Source organism: Dipodomys spectabilis, unplaced genomic scaffold, assembly GCF_019054845.1.
Source record: "Dipodomys spectabilis isolate Male_0828 unplaced genomic scaffold, ASM1905484v1 ptg000365l, whole genome shotgun sequence".
Taxonomy (NCBI): domain Eukaryota; kingdom Metazoa; phylum Chordata; class Mammalia; order Rodentia; family Heteromyidae; genus Dipodomys; species Dipodomys spectabilis.
Window position 1 is genome coordinate 14,475,747 of NW_024871042.1, and position 19,219 is coordinate 14,494,965.

Genomic DNA, 19,219 nt, shown 5'->3' on the forward strand with positions numbered 1-19,219 from the left:
TTTATTGAAACAACACATAAGTTTGAATCTCTCAGACTCAAAGGCCATGATTTTGCAGAAAATAAAAAAGGCTTGATGATATGGTTTTGTATGTGGCTGTGTTCCAGTACTGGCACTTGAATGCATGGCTTCAAAGTCAGGCTTGACTTTTTCAGCTCAAGGATGATAATCTGCCACTTGAGCCATAATACCACTTCCAGCTTTTTGCTGGTTACTTGGAGGTAAGAATTTCCTGGATTTTCTTGTCAGATCTGGCTTTGAACCACGATCCTCAGATCTCAGTCTCCTGAGTAACTAGCATTATAGGCATGAGCCACCAGCACCCAGTGATGATATGATGATATGATGATATACTTGTAGATGGGGTAAGAAAGTCAAAGGAAGGGCACAATATCCAAAGAGTACCTACCATGTGCTAGGCATTTTGATATATGGCATATCACTTGGCATCTGTGGTAATAGCTTATGTCCCATGGGGATATCTATGTCCGTTAAATATTCTCAGCAGAGGGCAGGCCAAGTTTATGACAGTTAAGCCAGTTATAAAGAGAAACCACAGGCCTTAAAAGGATTTCTAGATCATTGTTTGTGGTGACCTTAGGAACTTTGAAGGTCAGGAAATAATTTGACATTATATCCAGGTTTTACTCTACAACAGTTTCTTGATTGTTGTTCAAGTCTTCCTCATTCATTTGAGTGACATCTGACTCAAGTCAGAATCATGAGCTTCTTTGTAAACATACATTCATAAGGAAGAATTATTTCTCTTGTGTGAAGCCCACCCTCAAATCCAGCCAGACTTTAGGCAGTTTACTTAATCTCCATATCAATGAAAATTTCATATGTAGAATTTTTGATTTGTGGATTTTTGTTTTGTTTTGTGTTAGTGGTACTGAAGTTTGAACCCAGGGACCTGTGCTTGCTGGTCAGCCATGCCTCCAGCCTGTGTCAATGAAAATTTTAATATCTAGTTCATAGGCTGAGAGTGAAATGGGTTTATGAATATGACAACAGGCTGTGTCAGTTAACCATTGCCATAATAATGCCATGTCCTTAGGCCATGTGACAATCAGTTTTGATTGTTCACATGTTTGAATCTGCTGAGGATTAGCTAGATGGTTGCACCCATCTAGGCTGACTTGTCAGGCTGTCAGCAGGCTGATCTAGGCTGAGACAGCTAGGGTCCCTTGGCTCTGGTCCACCTATCCCTCATTCTCTCAGATTAGCTTAGGCATGACCCCAGGATGGTGCAGAGGAGAAAAAGACTAGTCCTAATGTAAATGGCCATGACAAACCTTGGCTTAGTGTACATCTGCTAACATCCCACTGGCCTACTTGAGCCACTGAAAAGGTAAATTTAGTTAAAATGCTGAAAGATTCAGCAGATTAGTTAGGGCCCAGGGCACCTAAAGAATAACTTACAGTGGAAAGCATTGTTTCAAAAATCCCAGCTGTAGAGACTAGAATGTCCTATCTCCATCCTTACTTGTTCCTCATAATCTTAGTTGAGGGTCTAGGGGGTACAAGAGACAGTCCTAATTGAGAACTACAATTTCAAGTCTGAAGATCTGCATTGACTCAGCAGATCTTCTCTGACTGATCTGTGCTTCATTTGCATAGGGATGACCAATCGGAACACAGCTCAGGGCATAAAAACTCCTGGAGACAGAGGCAGAGAGAGTGAGGGAAAGAGGGAATGAAGGAGGAGAGAGGGAGGAGGAAGGAAGGGGAAGGGGGAGAGAGAGACAGAGAGAGACACAGAGAGACACAAAGAGACAGAGGGACACAGAGACACAGAGAGAGAGAGTGAGAGAGAGAGAAAGAGAGAGAAGTCAAAAAATGGGCTAGGAAAGCAGGTACACAGACAGAATGGCCGAGGGCTTGATCAAGATCCTTCTCTGAATAAAGTTCTTCACACTCATCCCCTGCTGTCCCAGACTTTATTTGTTAAAGTTCTGAGACAAGAATCCAAGAGAGCTATAGCTGTGCAGTGAAGATGTAACACTCAGACATTGTCTGCTGCTGAGCTAAGTAGATGTTGCTTGCTAAAAGCCTGCAATCCTAGTGGTTGCTGCTGGCTTTGGAGCTAGAAGGGTGATGCCAATGAGCTCTGCCCACTTTGAGCAACAGCAGAAGAGAATTTCACATCACCATGGTGGAGAACAGTGTCAGAGAGTGAGGCAGGCTGCAGTAGAGCTATATGATGAAATACATGGACACCTGGGGTGGTGGGCGGGCGGGACGAGGTAGAGATGTTCTGCCGTATACCACAATAGACGCTTGGTCACTTAGAACAACATCTGGCTGGCTTTTGGATAATCAGTACCTGAATAGCAAACACCTGTGTTTGGTGTCATCCCTATCTCATGAGTCTTGGTGAGGCGTAGAACACATCTGCTGAGAAAGTGCAAAAAAGTTGAGATACCTTTAGGGCTTCTGTACCTAAAAGAATGAAGCACCGGATCTGGACCTGATTGTCCCAATGTACTTGCCTAGAGCCTTGGCTCTGAAGCTGGGATGCAAAGAAGCATGGAGAAGCCACACAGGTAGTGATGGTAGTAAGGAAGTGATGTGTAGTCTCAGGGCAGAAGTGATAGAGAAGTGCTTGTGGTGGCTTGTGGTGGATTCTTGTGACTGCTTGCAGCAATAACCTCAGTTTCTTTCCCTGTATAAGATCCTCTGGGGAGTGATTTTTGTAATTCCTCTCAATAGAGCTGCAGATTTTGTTTCCCTACTCCTTAAGACTGGGATGGCTGGTCTTGTGATTTGCTTCGGCTGGTGAATGAAAGGAATTCAAAGTGAGGCCTCATGAGGTGTTGGGTGCTATTGTGATTTCTTCCCCAGCGCCAGAAGAGCAGGACTGGTCTAGACTTTTGGAGGGGGAGAGCCATGTGGAACAAAGCTAAGTCATTCCAGCTGTCCCAGGAGCTGGCCAACACAGAACCCCAGGATGAAGCTGCTCACCAGTCCTCAGCACAAGAGCATCAAACACTTATGTGTCACACTTATTCTGGGTCACTGATAGTTTGTTAGGTTGTGTTATTGTAGAAACAACTATTGATATACTGTGCTAACTGAGGTACTTTGGCTCTGGTCTATGTCATTCTCATGGGGTTAGCCTTTGTATAATTATATGGTGAGATTTTCAGTAATTCTGGCTGCCTAACATCACTTTGCTTCTGTCCATTTTCAGAATCCTGACCTCTAGAAGTCTTGAAAATTGTGACAGTTACTGTCTTCCACCACATCCATGCTGCCTGAAATACTGCCATTGTCCCCACACAAGGGATGCATCTGTTAAGTGCTTGCAGAGCTGTCAGTAAACTTGCTCATGTCTACATTGTCTAGCTTGTAAGAAAATAACTGTGCAATTTGCACAGGATGTAGATGGAATTGGCTTTTAACACCAGGAAGTCACTCACTGGAATAAGTGTGTAGCTCAGCTTTCTGAAAACAATGAGTAATTCAGTTATTAATTAAAAATAGGCAGTTAGTAGCCAGGCAGATTTGCTACAGAGTGCCTGAACTGAGCTGATTCTCAGTTCCCTCTCATTAGAATCTAAGAAATCTTTTTCTTGGTATATATTTTTATTGTAAAGATACTGTACAGAGGGGTTACAGTTACACGAGTAAGGTAATGAGTCCATTTCCTATTGAGCATTGTTACCTCCTCCTTTGTTTTTCCCCTACCATCCCTTCCCTCCCCACCTCCACAGCTTCTCCCTCTCCACCCCCATCCTGAAGTTGTAAAGTTCATTTTCAACATAGTGTCTTGTACAGCTCATTGTTACAATGGGTCAGCCTGTATTCTTATTTCAGCATTTTATTATTCCCCTTCCCCTCCCCAAATTAGATAAATGTATATACAAGATGCAGGGCACCGAGCACTAACAGTGGAAAAAATGGGGACCTAAAGTTTAAAGGGCTATATATGTACCTTGGCTCTACCTTGGGCAGATGGCTTAGATACCCCAAGTCCAGTTTTGAGATCAGGGAGCCAAACCTATCCTTACCCATTGTCAAAGCTATGTAACAATAGAAATAATGTTTGTGAATGTGTTTGGTAAATTATAGAGAGTGATATCATTGAGTATGTGATGTGCTAACTACTTTAGGGTTCCTTGATCCCATGTTGACTAGAGGTCAAAAAGGAAGGGATAAGAATCCAGAATATATCTGGAGTATGAAGTCACTATCCAGGTAGTTTTGAGATAATTATGATATTTATTTAGTCTTTTCTCTGGTTCCTGACACAAGACTTCTCAAAAGAAGTGCCTTCTGTTGTAGTGAAGTCATGCTTGTAGGTAGCTTCAGGATGGATGCCGATTGCCAGAGGATCTAATATTCAGTGAGAGGATTGAAACTCCCAGCCCCATCCTTTGGCCTCTGGAGAGGGGAGAGATGCTGGCGATGGAGTCAGTCAGAAGCCGTCTGCAATTTAATCAGCCATGCTGATGTAACGGAACCTTCCTAGAAAGACTGATGGGTTCAACTTTTTATTACTATTATTATTTTTAATTACTTGTAAAAGTGGTTTCAATTCAGCAGGTCAGTCAGCATAAATATATACACCTTTTAAATTTATTTTTTCTTGTGGTTATTATTAAGTAGTTGCGTAAAGAGTTTGCAGTTTGGTAAGTCAGGTTATCAGTAGGATGCTTCTTGATCAATGTCAGCCCTTCCATCCTTCCCTCCATCTTCCCCAACCCCCCTCTCCTCACGTTACGTGGTTCCATATTCACATATGTACACTGAATATAATGAATATGATGATGTATCCATCCATTCTTCCTTTCCCCTTTTCTTTGACCCCCACTAATTTCCACCCCCTCCTGCCCAGCTGCTGACAAAACATTTTTCAGCTTTCTGATACTCATTTTGTTCAAAGGAGTCACATGGTGGGAATCCTCCCAAACGAGACTACTTGTTTGGTTTGTTTAATAAATGTATGGGACCAAATGGGGTTTGGGGAGCTTCCAGGTTAGAGGACACATTGAGATTATGGGAGAGGAGGTATGGGTCTATGACCTAATGGGCTTTCGAGAGGTTCCAGGTTGGAGAATACATTGAGATGTTAAAAGATTGGAACCCTAAGAGGGAATGGGAGTTCTCTGCCCTTTCGCCCATATTTCCTTCCACATGTTTGTTCTATTGGGCTGTTCCTGAGCTATATCCTTTATAATAACTGAAAATAGAAAGAAAAGTAATTTTCTGAGTTTTGTGAACCACTCTAGCAAAGTATTGAACTAGAGTAGGGAGGTTGTGGGAACTACCAGCTTATACCTTGTAGTTGGTGTCTAGAGGACAGGTTGAAGAGCATCTTCACTACCACCAAGCTGCTGATGCTAGAACTAAATTGAATTTTAAGAGACCCACTTGATATCCAGAGAATTGGAAAATTGGTTGGTGGGAGATAAATAAACACACATTTGGTGTTAGCAATGTTGTAAGTAAAAACAGTTCCGATAATAAGTTCTCTGGCCTGGTCGGGAACCATTAGACATAGACCTGACCATTTGAGGTTGTTCACGCCATGCTGTATGTCAGGGCATACTTCAGGGTACCACCAGCTGCCATGGCTGTCTGACCCTTTAACAAGTATGGGTGTAAGCTTCACAGAGAGCCAGTGTCTGATAGATTGACTTTTGGTCTTGAGTAATAAAGACACAAAATTCAGCAGTACAGACAATCAGTCATTAAATGCTCTCTTTTTCTCACCTAGAGAGAATCCAGAGTATGCAGCTGAGGGCAGATATAACAACTCTCAAAGCTCAGGGTTCTAGAAGTCACTCTGTTCATTCCTGTGGTATGATTTGTTTTGGGGTTTTTTTTGGATTTTTTTTTTTCCTGCACAGGAGCTCAAGGTAGTTGTCAGAGTCATTACCCTTTAAAATATTTCTCAGAAAGTTCCCTTTAATGATTTGTTGCCATCTCTCCCTGGCCAAAGGAGGCCTTTAACTATGCCTTTCTGGTTGGGCCTATCATTATCCCAATGCAGAATTGGGGTTCTAATAGTAAGAAAGAAGGGAAGAGTGATATTGGAGGAACAATTTATTGTCTCTGCTACAGGACTTTTACTGCTCCAGCACCTCGCTATCATGATGTACAGTCCTCAAGGTGGAATGGACTTTTGGAAAATGTATAGTTATTAAGGTTAAGAAATCTGGATTTGGAGATAGATATTCTTGGTCTCAAATTTGCCTTCATCTCTCATTAGCTGTGTGAACTCCAAGAGTTTACTCAATATGATTGAGTTCATCTCAAGATGGACTTTCTGTGTGAGTTTAGTGGTCTGCAGAGCCCCTGAGCACAGAGCCTGGGACCCAGAATGCTTGTGGGAAAGGTATCACAAGAAGCATGTGGAATGTGAAGTGAGGGCCACATTCTTGTTTGTTCTGCAGAAGTGAGAAAAAGGCATATTTCAAAATCAAGATGGGTTATAAGACCTACATAATTTATTATCTAATTTATTATCTGAGTAGGGAGGAAACTATCTTCTTGTTGGAAATGGCCATAATGAGCCTAGTAGAAACCAGGGTTAGTCTCAAGGCTCTGTCAGTCAGGGTAGGAGATTTGAAAAGATAGTAATTTGAGAGAAGAGAATATAGAAGACTTCATCCACCTATAGCCCCCTGCCTCCTACCCCTCTATTTGTTTAAATGAAGCTGCTAATTTTTTTTTGTCAGTGGTGGAGCTTGAACTCTGGGCCTGGATGTTGTCCCTCAGCTCTTCAGTTCAAGACGAGCACTCTAACACTTGAGCCACAGTGCCACCTCCAGATTTCTGGTGGTTAATTGGAGATAAGAGTCTCACGGATGCTCCTGCCTGGGCTGACTTTGAACAGTAATCCTCAAATCTCAGCCTTCTGAGTAGCTAGGAGTACAGATGTAGTCATGGGCACCCAGCTGTTTTTAATTTAAATTTATTTTATTGTAAAAGTGATATACAGAGGGGTTACAGTTACATAAGTAAGGTAATGAGTACATTTCTTTTTTAAAAATGTTTTTTATTGTGAAAATACTGTACAGAGGGGTTACAATTACATAAGCAAGGGAATGAGTACATTTCCTATCAAGCATTGTTGCCTCCTCCTTTGTTTTACCCCTACCATCCCTTCCCTCTCATCTCTACAACTACACTCCCAAAATACATTTCTTGTTGAACAGTGTTACCTCCTTTCTTGTCTTCTTCCACATTCCTTCCCCTGTGACTCCTCTCCTTCTCAAGTTGTAAAGTTCATTTCCAACATAATGTCTCATGAGTATTGCTGTTGCATTGGTTCACTCTTTGTACTTTGTCTCACCATTTTGTTATTCCCTTCCCTTCCCCAAATCAGATAAATGTATATACAAGACACAGGGTACCAAAATAAAACTCAGTGACAACAAGATAAGCCAGAGGAAAAGAAAAAAATGAATGAAAAAAGAAATAACTTCATACAATACACTTAAAAAATCCTCTGAGTTCATTTTGATTAGCATAATTTTATATGGTTATATGTACATAGCTATTGAGTGATTGTTAATCTCTACTAAGAATATCTTAGACATATACTAATTATTACAAATGAGGGAAACCATGGAGCATATGTTTCTTTGGGTCTGGATTACTTCACTTAATATTTTTTCCAAGTCTTTCCATTTCCTTATGAGTGGAGTGATGTCATTCTTTCTGATGGAATCATAGAATTCCTTTATGTATATATATCACATCTTCTAGATCTATTCATCTACTGAGGGGCATCTGGGTTTGTTCCATATCTTAGCTATGGTAAATAATGCTGCAATGAACATAGTTGTGCTGGTAGCTTTAGTGTGGCCTTGTTTGTGATCATTTGGGTAAATGCCCAGGAGTGGGATTGTTGGATCATAGGGGAGCTCTATGTTTAGTCTTTTGAGGAATTTCCATACTGCTTTCCAGAGTGATTGAACCAGTTTCATTCCCTGCTGCTATGTTTTTTAAGTGAAACATACTCAACAGGCTTGTTGAATAGTTGGTCCCCAGTTGTTGGCAGTATTTTAGGATGTGGTGGAAACTTGGCTGAACGGTGTCCCTCATATATTGAAGTACCATCAACAGTACTTCAACATGTGATGTTTTTATGAATAATTTAAGACATGATTAAGCAAGGTCATAAGAGTAAACCCTAATCCACTATGGCATCTTTAGAAGAGGAAGACTGGAATAGTGAGAAAAAAAGGTAATGTGAAGAAGACACAAGAAGTATGCACCAGTCAAAGCAGAGGCTTCAAAATCATCAACTCTGCCAACACCTTGACCTTGAACTCCCAGCCTCCAGAGCTGTAAGGAAACAAAGTTCTGTGGCTTATATCATACAACCTGTGGTAGTTTGTTATGGCAGCTCTGGGAAATACAGGGTTTTAGCTAAATTGTTTAAGTTCTTGCCATACACTCTCTTCCCTTATTTTTCTCATATATATCTAGTCATGTCTATGAGTGGCCATAGTATCTTGACTGAGAATTTTAATCTATGGACAACAAGGAAGAGGCATGTTTTGGATGATGTGGTTGAGAAGTATGTGAACTCTATTAATATAGGAAGATAGAGATGACTTTGAGTTCTTGAACCCTCTGCACAGAAGTTCCAAGAAGAACTCAGGGGGAAATATAGCTGATCTAGACAAAGAAGCTCAATGTCAGGGCTTATTTACGAAAGCAGTAAGAACAACAAGCCTCACACATGTGTGGCATTGAGAACATAGCTTCAGAGAGAGGATGAGTTCTACCACCTGCAACAGCCATGCCCTAGTGATAAGAAACCCCTAATTTTGTGAGTCCAAATAGTTTTCTTATGGCCAACTACTGCTGCCTTTGTGCAATCTGTTTGCTTTTATAAAATAGAGAAATCTGCGGGGGGAAAGATGTTGGAAGCCATTGTGTGGCAAGATCTATCAAGATCAACTGGATGGGGCCTGCACTCCCCCAGCTCCCCCTTCTTTGATTTATGCTCAGGTATCACAGTTGGCCCAGAATCAGGACCAGGAAGCCTGTGTCGATGGAAAATTTTGCTTTGGGAAATACCAACTTTTCGAGAAGAATGGACATTTTCTACCATTTTCTGAGCCCTGTGATGAGGAAGAGACCACATACAGGGGTCATTTTCCCACATGGCCACATCATGTTTTGGCATGGTGCCATCTTACAACCATGTCCACAGATTAGTGCTAGAAACACAGACTTGGTCCCTGTAGTTATTCATGCTTTTGTGTATAACTTTCTGCTGACCAGCTGCACAGCAGAAGCAGGGGACATGTTTTGTCTGGCATCTTGGGGACTATTAAATGAGGGTGTGCAGCCCTGTCACTCTGGACTTAGCATATGAAGCTACTGCCATGATTTGTCATTACTGGACAGTAGCAAAGGTTAGGGGTGCCATCTGGCAGCTTTGGAGAGAAGACCTGTCTCTCATTTCAGGCAAACCCCAGGAATTTCCTTTAGATTTATTCCCCTGCTGGAAGTGCTGCTGGCAGATGACCTCCAGCTGTCAGCTGGCTTCATAACTAACTGGGCTGAAGAGCCAACTCATCCAAGGGTGTGCCCTCTTCTCAGGGGCAGCACATGTCTGCTGATGGACCACAGTGGGAATCTCAAAGCTGAGCCCCTTCGGATGTCCATCCTGAGGACAGCTTTAAAGGACCATCCTAGACCCAGAACTCTCCAGAAGTGCATGCATGGAGACTGATCTGCGGTCAAGTCTCTTCCTCTGCCTATCCCTGCTTCCTTCACTTTCCTCCCTAGGCAGTGAGCTGATGTTCATACCTTGGAACTGTCCTACGACTACAGGTCTCCAAAGTTTGCTTTCTAGAGAAGGCAAAAAGCCCATCTATAGCTGAACACACCTAGCAAGGAACATTTGCAACACCGGGACAAGGTGTATTGCTTCTAGGGGCAGGCACTTGGCCTATAGGCCACAGACATGTTGTCAGAAGAGCTAGAATCCAGGTACTAGGGCTAGAGTATTAGTTTTGTGTTAGGGGGTAGGAGGATAGAGGAAAGGATAAGAGAGAAAAGAGGAAGACAGGGAAGGGAAGAGAAGAGAGTTGGGGGAGAGGAAGAAGAAGAGGGAGGGAGAGAAAGTGTGAGAGAGAGAGTGAGAGGATTAGGGTTTCAGTATTTTCATCCTTCAATAACAATAGGCAATAGAGCAAAGGAGATAGAATGAATTTTCTGTCTCAAAGAACTTGTAAAGCTGTCCGAGTATATATACAATCGAATAACACTTAAATAAAATGAAGTAGTACATACCCAAACTCACAAAGTGGAAAAAATAAGGCCATGGCTTCCAATTCTGATAGAGAACTCTGTAACTTCTCATTTGTTCATGCATCCATTCATGTATTTATTGATACTCTATTAGGTACCATGTACTATACTAGGTTCTGGCATGCTGAAGATCTCATATTCGAATGAGGAGGTGGGACTAGGGAGATAAATGGGTAAACAAATAGAGGAAAAAGCTTGAAACACACTGTTGGCGAAGCTCCTCTAGGGAAACCACTGCTGTCATATGTCATTGGCAAGAGTAGCAAATAGTACAGGACATTTGGCAATAATAATCAAAATTGTAATTGCGCATACCATTTGATGCAAGAATTCTACTTTGGGGAGTTTATCATAAGAAAATACTGAAGCAAATTACCATAAGTACAAGATTACTCATTGTAACATTATTTACAATAACAAGTATTGGGAGAATGCCAGGCATGGTGACATACACCTGAATAGAGGTGGAGGTTGGGCGGGAGGATGGAGAGTTAGAGGCCAGCCTAAGGTACATAGTGTCTTACAAAAATTACTGGAAGAAATTAAAATGTGCCCAATTAAAATGTGTCCACACCATAGAACACTGTAGCACTGCCTGGAAGAAAGAAATTTGCTTTTGAAGATCTTTGCCATATATTAAAGTGCAGGTGCTGATGAGACTCAAACCATTGTGTTACTAAAGATCTTTTGGGGGGAATATAAAGAGTATATTACAAGAAAGATACTTAAAAATTGTGAACATTACCTAGCAGTTAAGTAGCTATAAGCCAGGCATGTATATTTACCTTTCAAATTGCCTGTCATATGAACATATTACTTTTTAAAATAGTATAAAGAAAGTAGTGGTATTATGTGAGTATAGTATACTGGGGTATACTTAAAAATGTGTATGAGTTGTAAGACATCTGATGGTCAGACTAGATGATCTTTAACCCTTAGGCTCTTGTGAGTCTGTGGATTTATAGGATAGGACACCTGCTCTCCTTTAAATTTGGTAAAGAAATTGAAGGTAAGTTTGGACAGGAGTTTGACAGTGTGCATGGAGGGCTGAGAGTCATTTTTCCTTCGCCCCTTTCCCCCTCTCCCAGTTAATTTGCAAGTGTCTTGTGTGGCAGGCTGGCCTCCCAGTGAAGATGGGCATGTTGCAGCTGGCTGGCTGTCCAGATGTTGCTCTACTGTTCTATTTGTTTTGTGTTTGTAATGCCAAAGACTAAACCAGAGCCTTGGGCATGTCAGGCAAGTGCTCTTCTGCTAAGCTGTATCATCAGCCCTGCTTCTTTCTTTAAATCCAAACCAAAGCAAGTAGACTCTGTACCAAGAGTAGAAGTTTTTTTGAATAATTGAAGATATTTTTTCTCCTTTGTTGTCTTGAGCTACATATTTCTAGGAACATATCAGCTATTTGTGAGCTTCCTGCTGTGTGAAAAAGATGACATTGTGACTTTGACAATCATTGAAGAAAAAAAAAACCTCTTAAGGCAGAGTTATTAGGTGATTTATCTCAATTTTTAATAAACCAAGGAAGTAATGTTACAAGCTAAGGAGCTGCATTGGACAAAACCAGCTGAGGACAGAGACAGAACGAAGAGAGCTGGGCCCAGTGGTTCATACCTGGAATCCTAGCTGCTCAGGAGATTGAGATCTGAGGATCAAGGTTTGAGGTCAGCCCAGCCAATTAAGTTCATGAGACTCTTATCTCCAGCTAACTACGAAAAGGCTGGAAGTGGAGCTGTGGCTCAAGTCATAGAGGGCCAGTCTTTAGTGAAAAAGCTGAGAGAGAGTGCTTAGGTTTTTACTTCAAGCCCCTTACTAGCACGCACACGCGGCACACAGACACACAGACACACAGACATACAGACACACAGACACACACAGACAAAAGTAACAATAATAAAGAACAGAACAGAACACAAAAGAAAAAGTAATGGAAAAGATCTTGGCCTGGAGCAAACTGGATGCAGACCAAACTCCTTCTTTCTTGAGGCTGAATATTCCTCTGTGGCAGTTTCCAAACTGAATCTGGGAAGGTGACCCACATAAAAAAATCATAACTGAGGAAAGTCCTGTCCCCCTACTGAGCATGCCTTGCCTGGCGTAATTCATAACTCTCTCACAGCTGGAGCTTAGCATTCTGGCTCCTCTGGTTTCTTGTCTATGATGGTGATTTCCATCAGGTCAGATTTTCTAGGTGTTTTATTCTCACTTCTAAAGGCTGTTAATGTACCAACCACGCTGAGCTTTCCCTCCTTCATTCTCTACTTTTTCAGAAGAGGCTTCAGAATGCTATCTTCACCTTATCATGTCCTTGATCATGTCCAGGTACTGGCCATCTATTTGGCATAATTTCTAATGAATGATTTCTCTTCTTTTTTTCAGTCATGTAGAAAGATTCCAATCAGCCCTCTGTGGCTCAGGCCTATTATCCTAGCTACTCAGGAGGCTAAGATCTCAGCATTGAAGTTCAAAGCCAGCCTGGGATGGAAAGTTGGTAAGTAACCAGCAAGAAACCAACAAAAAGGCAGCGATGGAGCTGTGGCTCAAGTGGTAGAACCCCAGTCTTGAGTAAAAAACAAACAAACAAAAAGGCCAGGTGAGAGGCCCAGAATTAAAGCTCCAGCACTGGTACACACATGTGGACACGTGCATACACACACACACACACACACACACCAAAAAAAAAAAAAAAAAAAAAAGGAAAGGAAAGAAATGAAATGTAAAAAGAGATTCAAAGGCTTCAGGTGCCCAGATTCACTTCCTGAAGAGACCTGTGGCCTGTAAGCACATTTCTACCCCCCTTTCTGTCCCAGAATCTTTTGGATTCAGTCTTTCATACACCTGAACTCTCCCACACCACCCAGGCCAAGCGGTTTTATTATTGTGCATTTCATAAGATTTACCATTTTAATTACTTTTAAGGATGGGCTCTGGTTTAGGTTCATTCACATAGTTGCATAGCTACTACTGTCATCTATCTCCAGAACTTGTTCATCTTTCCAAACTGAAATTGAACACTAGCTCTTCATTCTCCCCTCCCCAGTCCTTATTGACTGTGTTCTGTTTTCTGTTGCTATGAATTAACTTCTCTAGCCATATTGTATATGGAATTGCATAGCATGTGTTTTTCTTTTTTCTTTTTTTTTGGCAGTACTGAGGTTTTCTGTCCTCAGTACTCAGGATTTTGAGTTTGCTAATAAGCAAACTTGGGCCACTTGGGCCACTCTGCTAACCTTTTTTGCATTAGATTTTTTGTTATTTTTGTTAGTTTCATTTTATGCCTGGTCCAAACTTTAATCTTCCTATTTGTGTTTCGCTACATCATGGGGGTGATAGGTACATACTGTTGCATGATAGTCATAACCATTGTTTGAAAAGGACTCTCAAACCTTTTTGGCCTCAACTAGCACAAATCATGATTCCTTGATCTCTAACTCCCAAGCAGCTAGGATTGTGGGTTTGAGCCACTGTTTCAGGATACCTTTGTCTCTGTGACTGACCCACTTTACCTGACATCATGTTCCTAAGTTTCATCCTTCCTCCTTTTGGTTTTTACTGTTTTTACAACCTCATTCCCACAGATTCTGCTTTCTTCCCTTTCCTCCTTGTCCCGTCCTCCCAACTCTTCTCTACTTTTTTCTATATACTATCTGTAACTCCCATTCTGTGGAAAACAAAATCACTAAATGAGTCATAGAATGTGGCTTCCATCATCTGTGAGATGCTCAGCCAGATACTGTTCTCTAAAGATACTACCTGCCTAAAAACTGGTTTTAAGGCCATTTCTTGACAGAGGTTATGGCAAGATTATCAAGACAAGAGGAGAGGAAGCAGGAAAACAAGAGACCCCAGGGAAGGTATAGAAAGCACTGTATCCTGACAGAAAGCTGAGACCTGAGCCCCTGCAGCCTTTTCTAGAGACTGGCTCTTCATTTTCCCACTGCCATATGCTCCGAGACTTCTGGACCCTTAGCCAGTTGCTTCCCACCTCTGTGGGATTGTCCCTGGCTTCCCACTGTGTCAGAAATTTTTGTTTGTTTGTTTTGTCATGTGATAAATACCTGAGAGAAACACTTTAAAGGAGGAAAGGTTTGTTTGGCCTCAGTTTCAGTTTGTGGTTGGCTGGCTTCATTGTTACAGTCCTGAGGGATGGGGGGATGTGATGTTAAGGACTGAGCTGTTGTGCCATGAGCCTATGGTGACATTGGACTCTGCTTACCTCCTACTGCTAGGAAGGAGAGAGAAAGAGGGGAAAGGGAGGCAGAAAGGAAGAGAGGGAAAGAGAGGGGAAAGGAGAGAAGGAAGGAGGAGGAGATGGGGAAGAAGCTGGAAGAGACAGATAGAGAGAGGGACAAAGAGAAAACAGGGAGAGAGACAGAGACAGAGAAACAGCAGACAGGGAGACAGAGGAAGAAAAAGAACAGACACAGAAGACAAAGACAGAGAGTAAGAAGCTGGAGTAGGAGTAAGACAGAGATAGTTAGAGACAGAGGCAGAGAGAGACAGAGAAAGAGGAGGAAGGAGGAAGAGGACAGAGACAGGGGCAGAGAGGAAGGAGGAGGAATAAGAAGAGAAAGAGCACAGAGATAGAGATAGAAATAGCAAGGTCCCAGATGAGACATGCCCCCAGTGATCTACTTACTCCTACTAGGTCTTACCTCTGGCCCTCAGGAATTTATCACTTCCCAAAACATATGAACTCTCTAGGGAGCATTTCATTTCCAAACCGCCACGTCTGCACATGAGACAACAGGACCAGAGGTGTGGGGTAGTGGTGGTTCCGCAAATCTGGCTACCTTTTCTGAGGTCTTTCTGCAGAAACAGCATGAAGGCTGGGGAAGCCTTCTAGCTAGCTGCCTGCCTAGCCAAATGTGTGCAGGGGAATTGTCACCAAACTCTATTAAAAACTGCCTCTTTTTAATCTCTTAATTTTCTCCCCTTTGGTGATGTGAGGGCTGATACGTTTGGAAGCTCTTTGGTGGAAGCTCAGCGGGATTTCTACCAGCCCTGAAGGCTGTTACTCAGGAGTGTGCCTGCCAACAGGTGAACCCCAGGGCTGCTGAGAGATGGCTGTGACACAAAGCCCATGCAGGCGAAGAGTGACCCAGTTTTAACAGGAGAGTACGGACTCTGTGATTTTTCTATTATTGGACTTAATATGATTGCCTATTATTTCGAAGAAAAGGGAATTGCTGGCAGCCTCTTTGTGGGATTTCTCTGGAAGGGCTGGCAGCAGCTTACATTTAGCTATTCCTTTCATCAGCTGCTTGTCAGGTCATTTGTGATGGGTTGAATTGAACACTTACAAACAAATAATGGCTTTCCTATTTGTTTCACCAAAACAATTTCTTTTAACGTGTCGATTTTTATTTGCATTTTTAGTCTTCACCGCCAAGTAATGAATATTATAATTGCATTTGAAAGAAAAGACTCTGGTGCCAGTGTTTGTAATGGCTCCCATGGTCGGGTGTTTTGTCTTGGTTTGAGGTGGGTGGCAGTTTTCTTTCACTGCCTTCACAGATGAAGGCAGCTGTGGGTGATCTGCTGGGCTGGGAAGGGTTAGGAAGTCAACTGGTCTGAATGAGCATTGGTGTTTTACTCATCCTCTACTGCTTGGCATATCCTGGAAACTATCTCTAGAAATGTGAAGGAAAGTTAGGTATCAGTAACTCATGCCTGTCTTTCTAGCTATTGGGGAGGCTGAGATCTGAGGATCGCAGTTTAAAGTCAGCTGGCGCAAGAAAGTTTGTGAGACTTTTATCCAGTTAGTCAGCAAAAAATCTGAAAGTAGAACTGTGGTTCAAGTGGTAGAGTGTTGTCCTTGAGTGAAACAAGCTAAGAGAGCCCTAAGTTCAAGCTCCAATATCAGCATGCATATGCATGCATACACACACACATACACTACTAATACTATCATATACTTCATATGTTTTTGCAAAACTCCAGGCATTCACACACAGTGAGAGTAAGGGAGGATAGTCTTAGGAGAGGAACACAAGGTGCAATGGCTATGTGCATTTGATCATACAAGAGAGTATTTCTTGAAATGAACTCCAAGAAATGGAAACGAGGTTTTTTCCTTTGTTACTGTTTTTCTTTTCTTTTCTTTTTGTCTTATTTGTTCATTTATCTGTCTTTGGAGGGTAAGGGGAGGCACAGAAATAGAGGGAAAAAGGGTGAACAAATGTAGCAGTGACACTTACTAGAAGCTGTATTGAAAACAATCTATATAATTGTGGGTGGGGGATGGGAGGGAAAAACTGGGAGAGAGGGAGGGAAGCGGTGATATTGTCCAAAAAGAAATGTACTCATCGCCTGACTTATGCAATTGTAACCCCTCTGGATGTCACCTTTATAATAACAATAAAAAACTGAAAGAAGTTTGACTTTAATGCACTGTACATTGTATCAAAGCTAGTGTTTTTTATTGTTGCTCAGTTTTTCTGTTGCTATTCAGTCTTCCATAATTTTCAACTTTTAGTATGCTTTATCAAATTCATCCAGAAGATATAGAGTGATATTGATTTCCATGTACTGAGGACTTAGTGTGTGTCAAATACATGGCCTTGTTCATATTTAACCCTTTCAACAATTCCAATTAACCATCCCATATTTTCAAACACCAGAGGAAGAATGATACAGATTTGTAACTATGAACTTGGGCTAGCTGGTCTGCCATTTCTTAGCACCACCAGTGCCCTGGCTCGATTATTATTATTTTTTGGCAATTTAAAAATGAAAACAGAGGGCTGGGAAGGTGGCTCAGTGGTAGAGCGCTTGCCTTGCATGCCTGAGGCCCTGGGTTCGGTTCCTCAGCACCACATAAGCAAAAAAGAAAAAAGCTGGAAGTGGCACTGTGGCTCAAGTGGTAGAGCGATAGCCTTGAACTGAAGAGCTGAAGGACAGCGCCCAAGCCCAGAGTTCAGGCCCCACGACCGGACCCCCCAAAAAAACAAAATGAAAACAGAGAAAGCATTGTTAGTGAACTCTTCAGCACAGTCTGGGAGGAACAGATGCTTATTTAGGGGATTCTGGGCATTGAGGCTCTAGAGGAAAGCCAGTCTTAGGCAGGGGAAAAGCAACTTCCAGAGCTCTGATAGCTTAGCTCTAATTCACATGTACGTTCACCCATAGGGAAATAACAACTTGAGTTTTCTGAGTCTAGCCTGATGGTGTCTTTAGTGAACCAGGTTGCTTCTCTAAAAACAGTTGGTAATTGCTCACTTAAAGATCCACGGAGGGGCCGCGGCGGCCAGATCATCTTCTCCATCTCCTCCCCCAGACCGGGCGCTTCATTTCACCCTCGGATTCTGTATCCATCCTAGCCTAGGTCTGGCCGGTGCTATCGGTCTTCCCAATGCCCCCCAAGAAACAGGCTCAGGCCGGGGGCAGCAAAATGGCGGAACAGAAAAAGAAGGAGAAGATTATCAAAGACAAAACTTTTGGCCTAAAGAATAAGAAAGGAGCAAAACAACAGAAGTTTATCAAGGCTGTCACTCACCAAGTTAAATTTGGTCAACAAAATCCACGTCAGGTAGCACAGAGTGAAGCTGAAAAGAAATTGAAGAAAGATGATAAGAAGAAAGAATTACAAGAACTAAATGAGCTGTTCAAACCTGTTGTTGCTGCTCAAAAAATAAGTAAAGGTGCGGATCCCAAGTCTGTGGTGTGTGCCTTCTTCAAGCAAGGACCGTGTACTAAAGGAGATAAATCTAAGTTCTCTCATGACTTGACTTTGGAGAGAAAATGTGAAAAACGAAGTGTTTACATTGATGCAAGGGATGAAGAACTTGAAAAAGACACAATGGAAAATTGGGATGAGAAAAAGCTGGAAGAAATAGTGAACAAGAAGCACGGTGAGGCCGAACAGAGAAAACCAAAAACTCAGATAGTGTGCAAGCATTTCCTTGAAGCTATTGAAAATAACAAGTATGGCTGGTTTTGCATATGTCCTGGAGGAGGTGACAACTGCATGTATCGTCATGTACTTCCTCCTGGATTTGTATTGAAAAAGGACAAAAAAAAAAAAAAAAAAAAGAGGAGAAAGAAGAGAAATTTCATTGGAAGACTTGATTGAAAGAGAGTGCTCTGCCCTAGGTCCAAATGTTACCAAAATCACTCTAGAATCTTTTCTTGCATGGAAGAAAAGGAAAAGACAAGAAAAGATTGATAAACTTGAACAAGATATGGAAAGAAGAAAAGCAGACTTCAAATCAGGGAAGGCACTGGTGATCAGTGGTCGTGAAGTGTTTGAATTTCGTCCTGAACTTGTCAATGATGGTGATGAAGAAGCAGATGACACCCCTTACATTCAGGGACCAGGAGGTGATGAGGTTGATGATTTCATAAGTCTGTACATCCCTAGAGCTGTGGATGAGACAGGTATTACTGTAGCCAGTCTTGAAATATTCAACACATTTGCTTTGGATAAAGATGAAAACAAATTAAGTGAAGCATCTGGAGGTAGGGCAGAAAATGGCGAAAGAAGTGATTTGGAAGAGGACAATGAAGGGGAGGGACAGGAAAATGGAGCCATCAATGCTGCACCTGTTGATGAAAATCTTTTTACTGGGGAAGATTTGGATGAATTAGAAGAAGAATTAAACACACTTGATTTAGAATGACACCGAACAACCCCAATCCAGTAGATGGAAAGAAATAATCAAAATTAAATCAGAATTAAATGAATTAGAATCCAAAAAAACTATAGAAAGAATCAACAAAACAAAGAGTTGGTTCTTCGAAAAACTTAACAAAATTGACAGACCCTTAGCAAATCTTATCAGAAAAAGAAGAGAACACACCCAAATTAATAAACTCAGAGATGAGAATGGAAACATCACCACGGAAACAACCAAGATTCAGAACATTATAAGGGAATACTTCTCAAAACTTTATGCTAATAAGTTTGAGAACTTGACAGAAATGGACCTTTTCCTAG

General features: G+C 41.8%; 1 protein-coding gene across 1 annotated transcript; it reads left to right on the forward strand.

Moving 5' to 3' along the window:
* The first annotated feature begins 17,619 nt into the window (after positions 1–17,619).
* On the forward strand, positions 17,620–18,902 carry LOC122096072 (zinc finger CCCH domain-containing protein 15-like). Its single transcript, XM_042666477.1, is given in 2 exon segments — positions 17,620–18,316; positions 18,318–18,902. Coding segments are annotated over 2 exon segments (1,266 nt in total). The 5' UTR covers positions 17,620–17,635.
* The last annotated feature ends 317 nt before the right edge of the window (positions 18,903–19,219 follow it).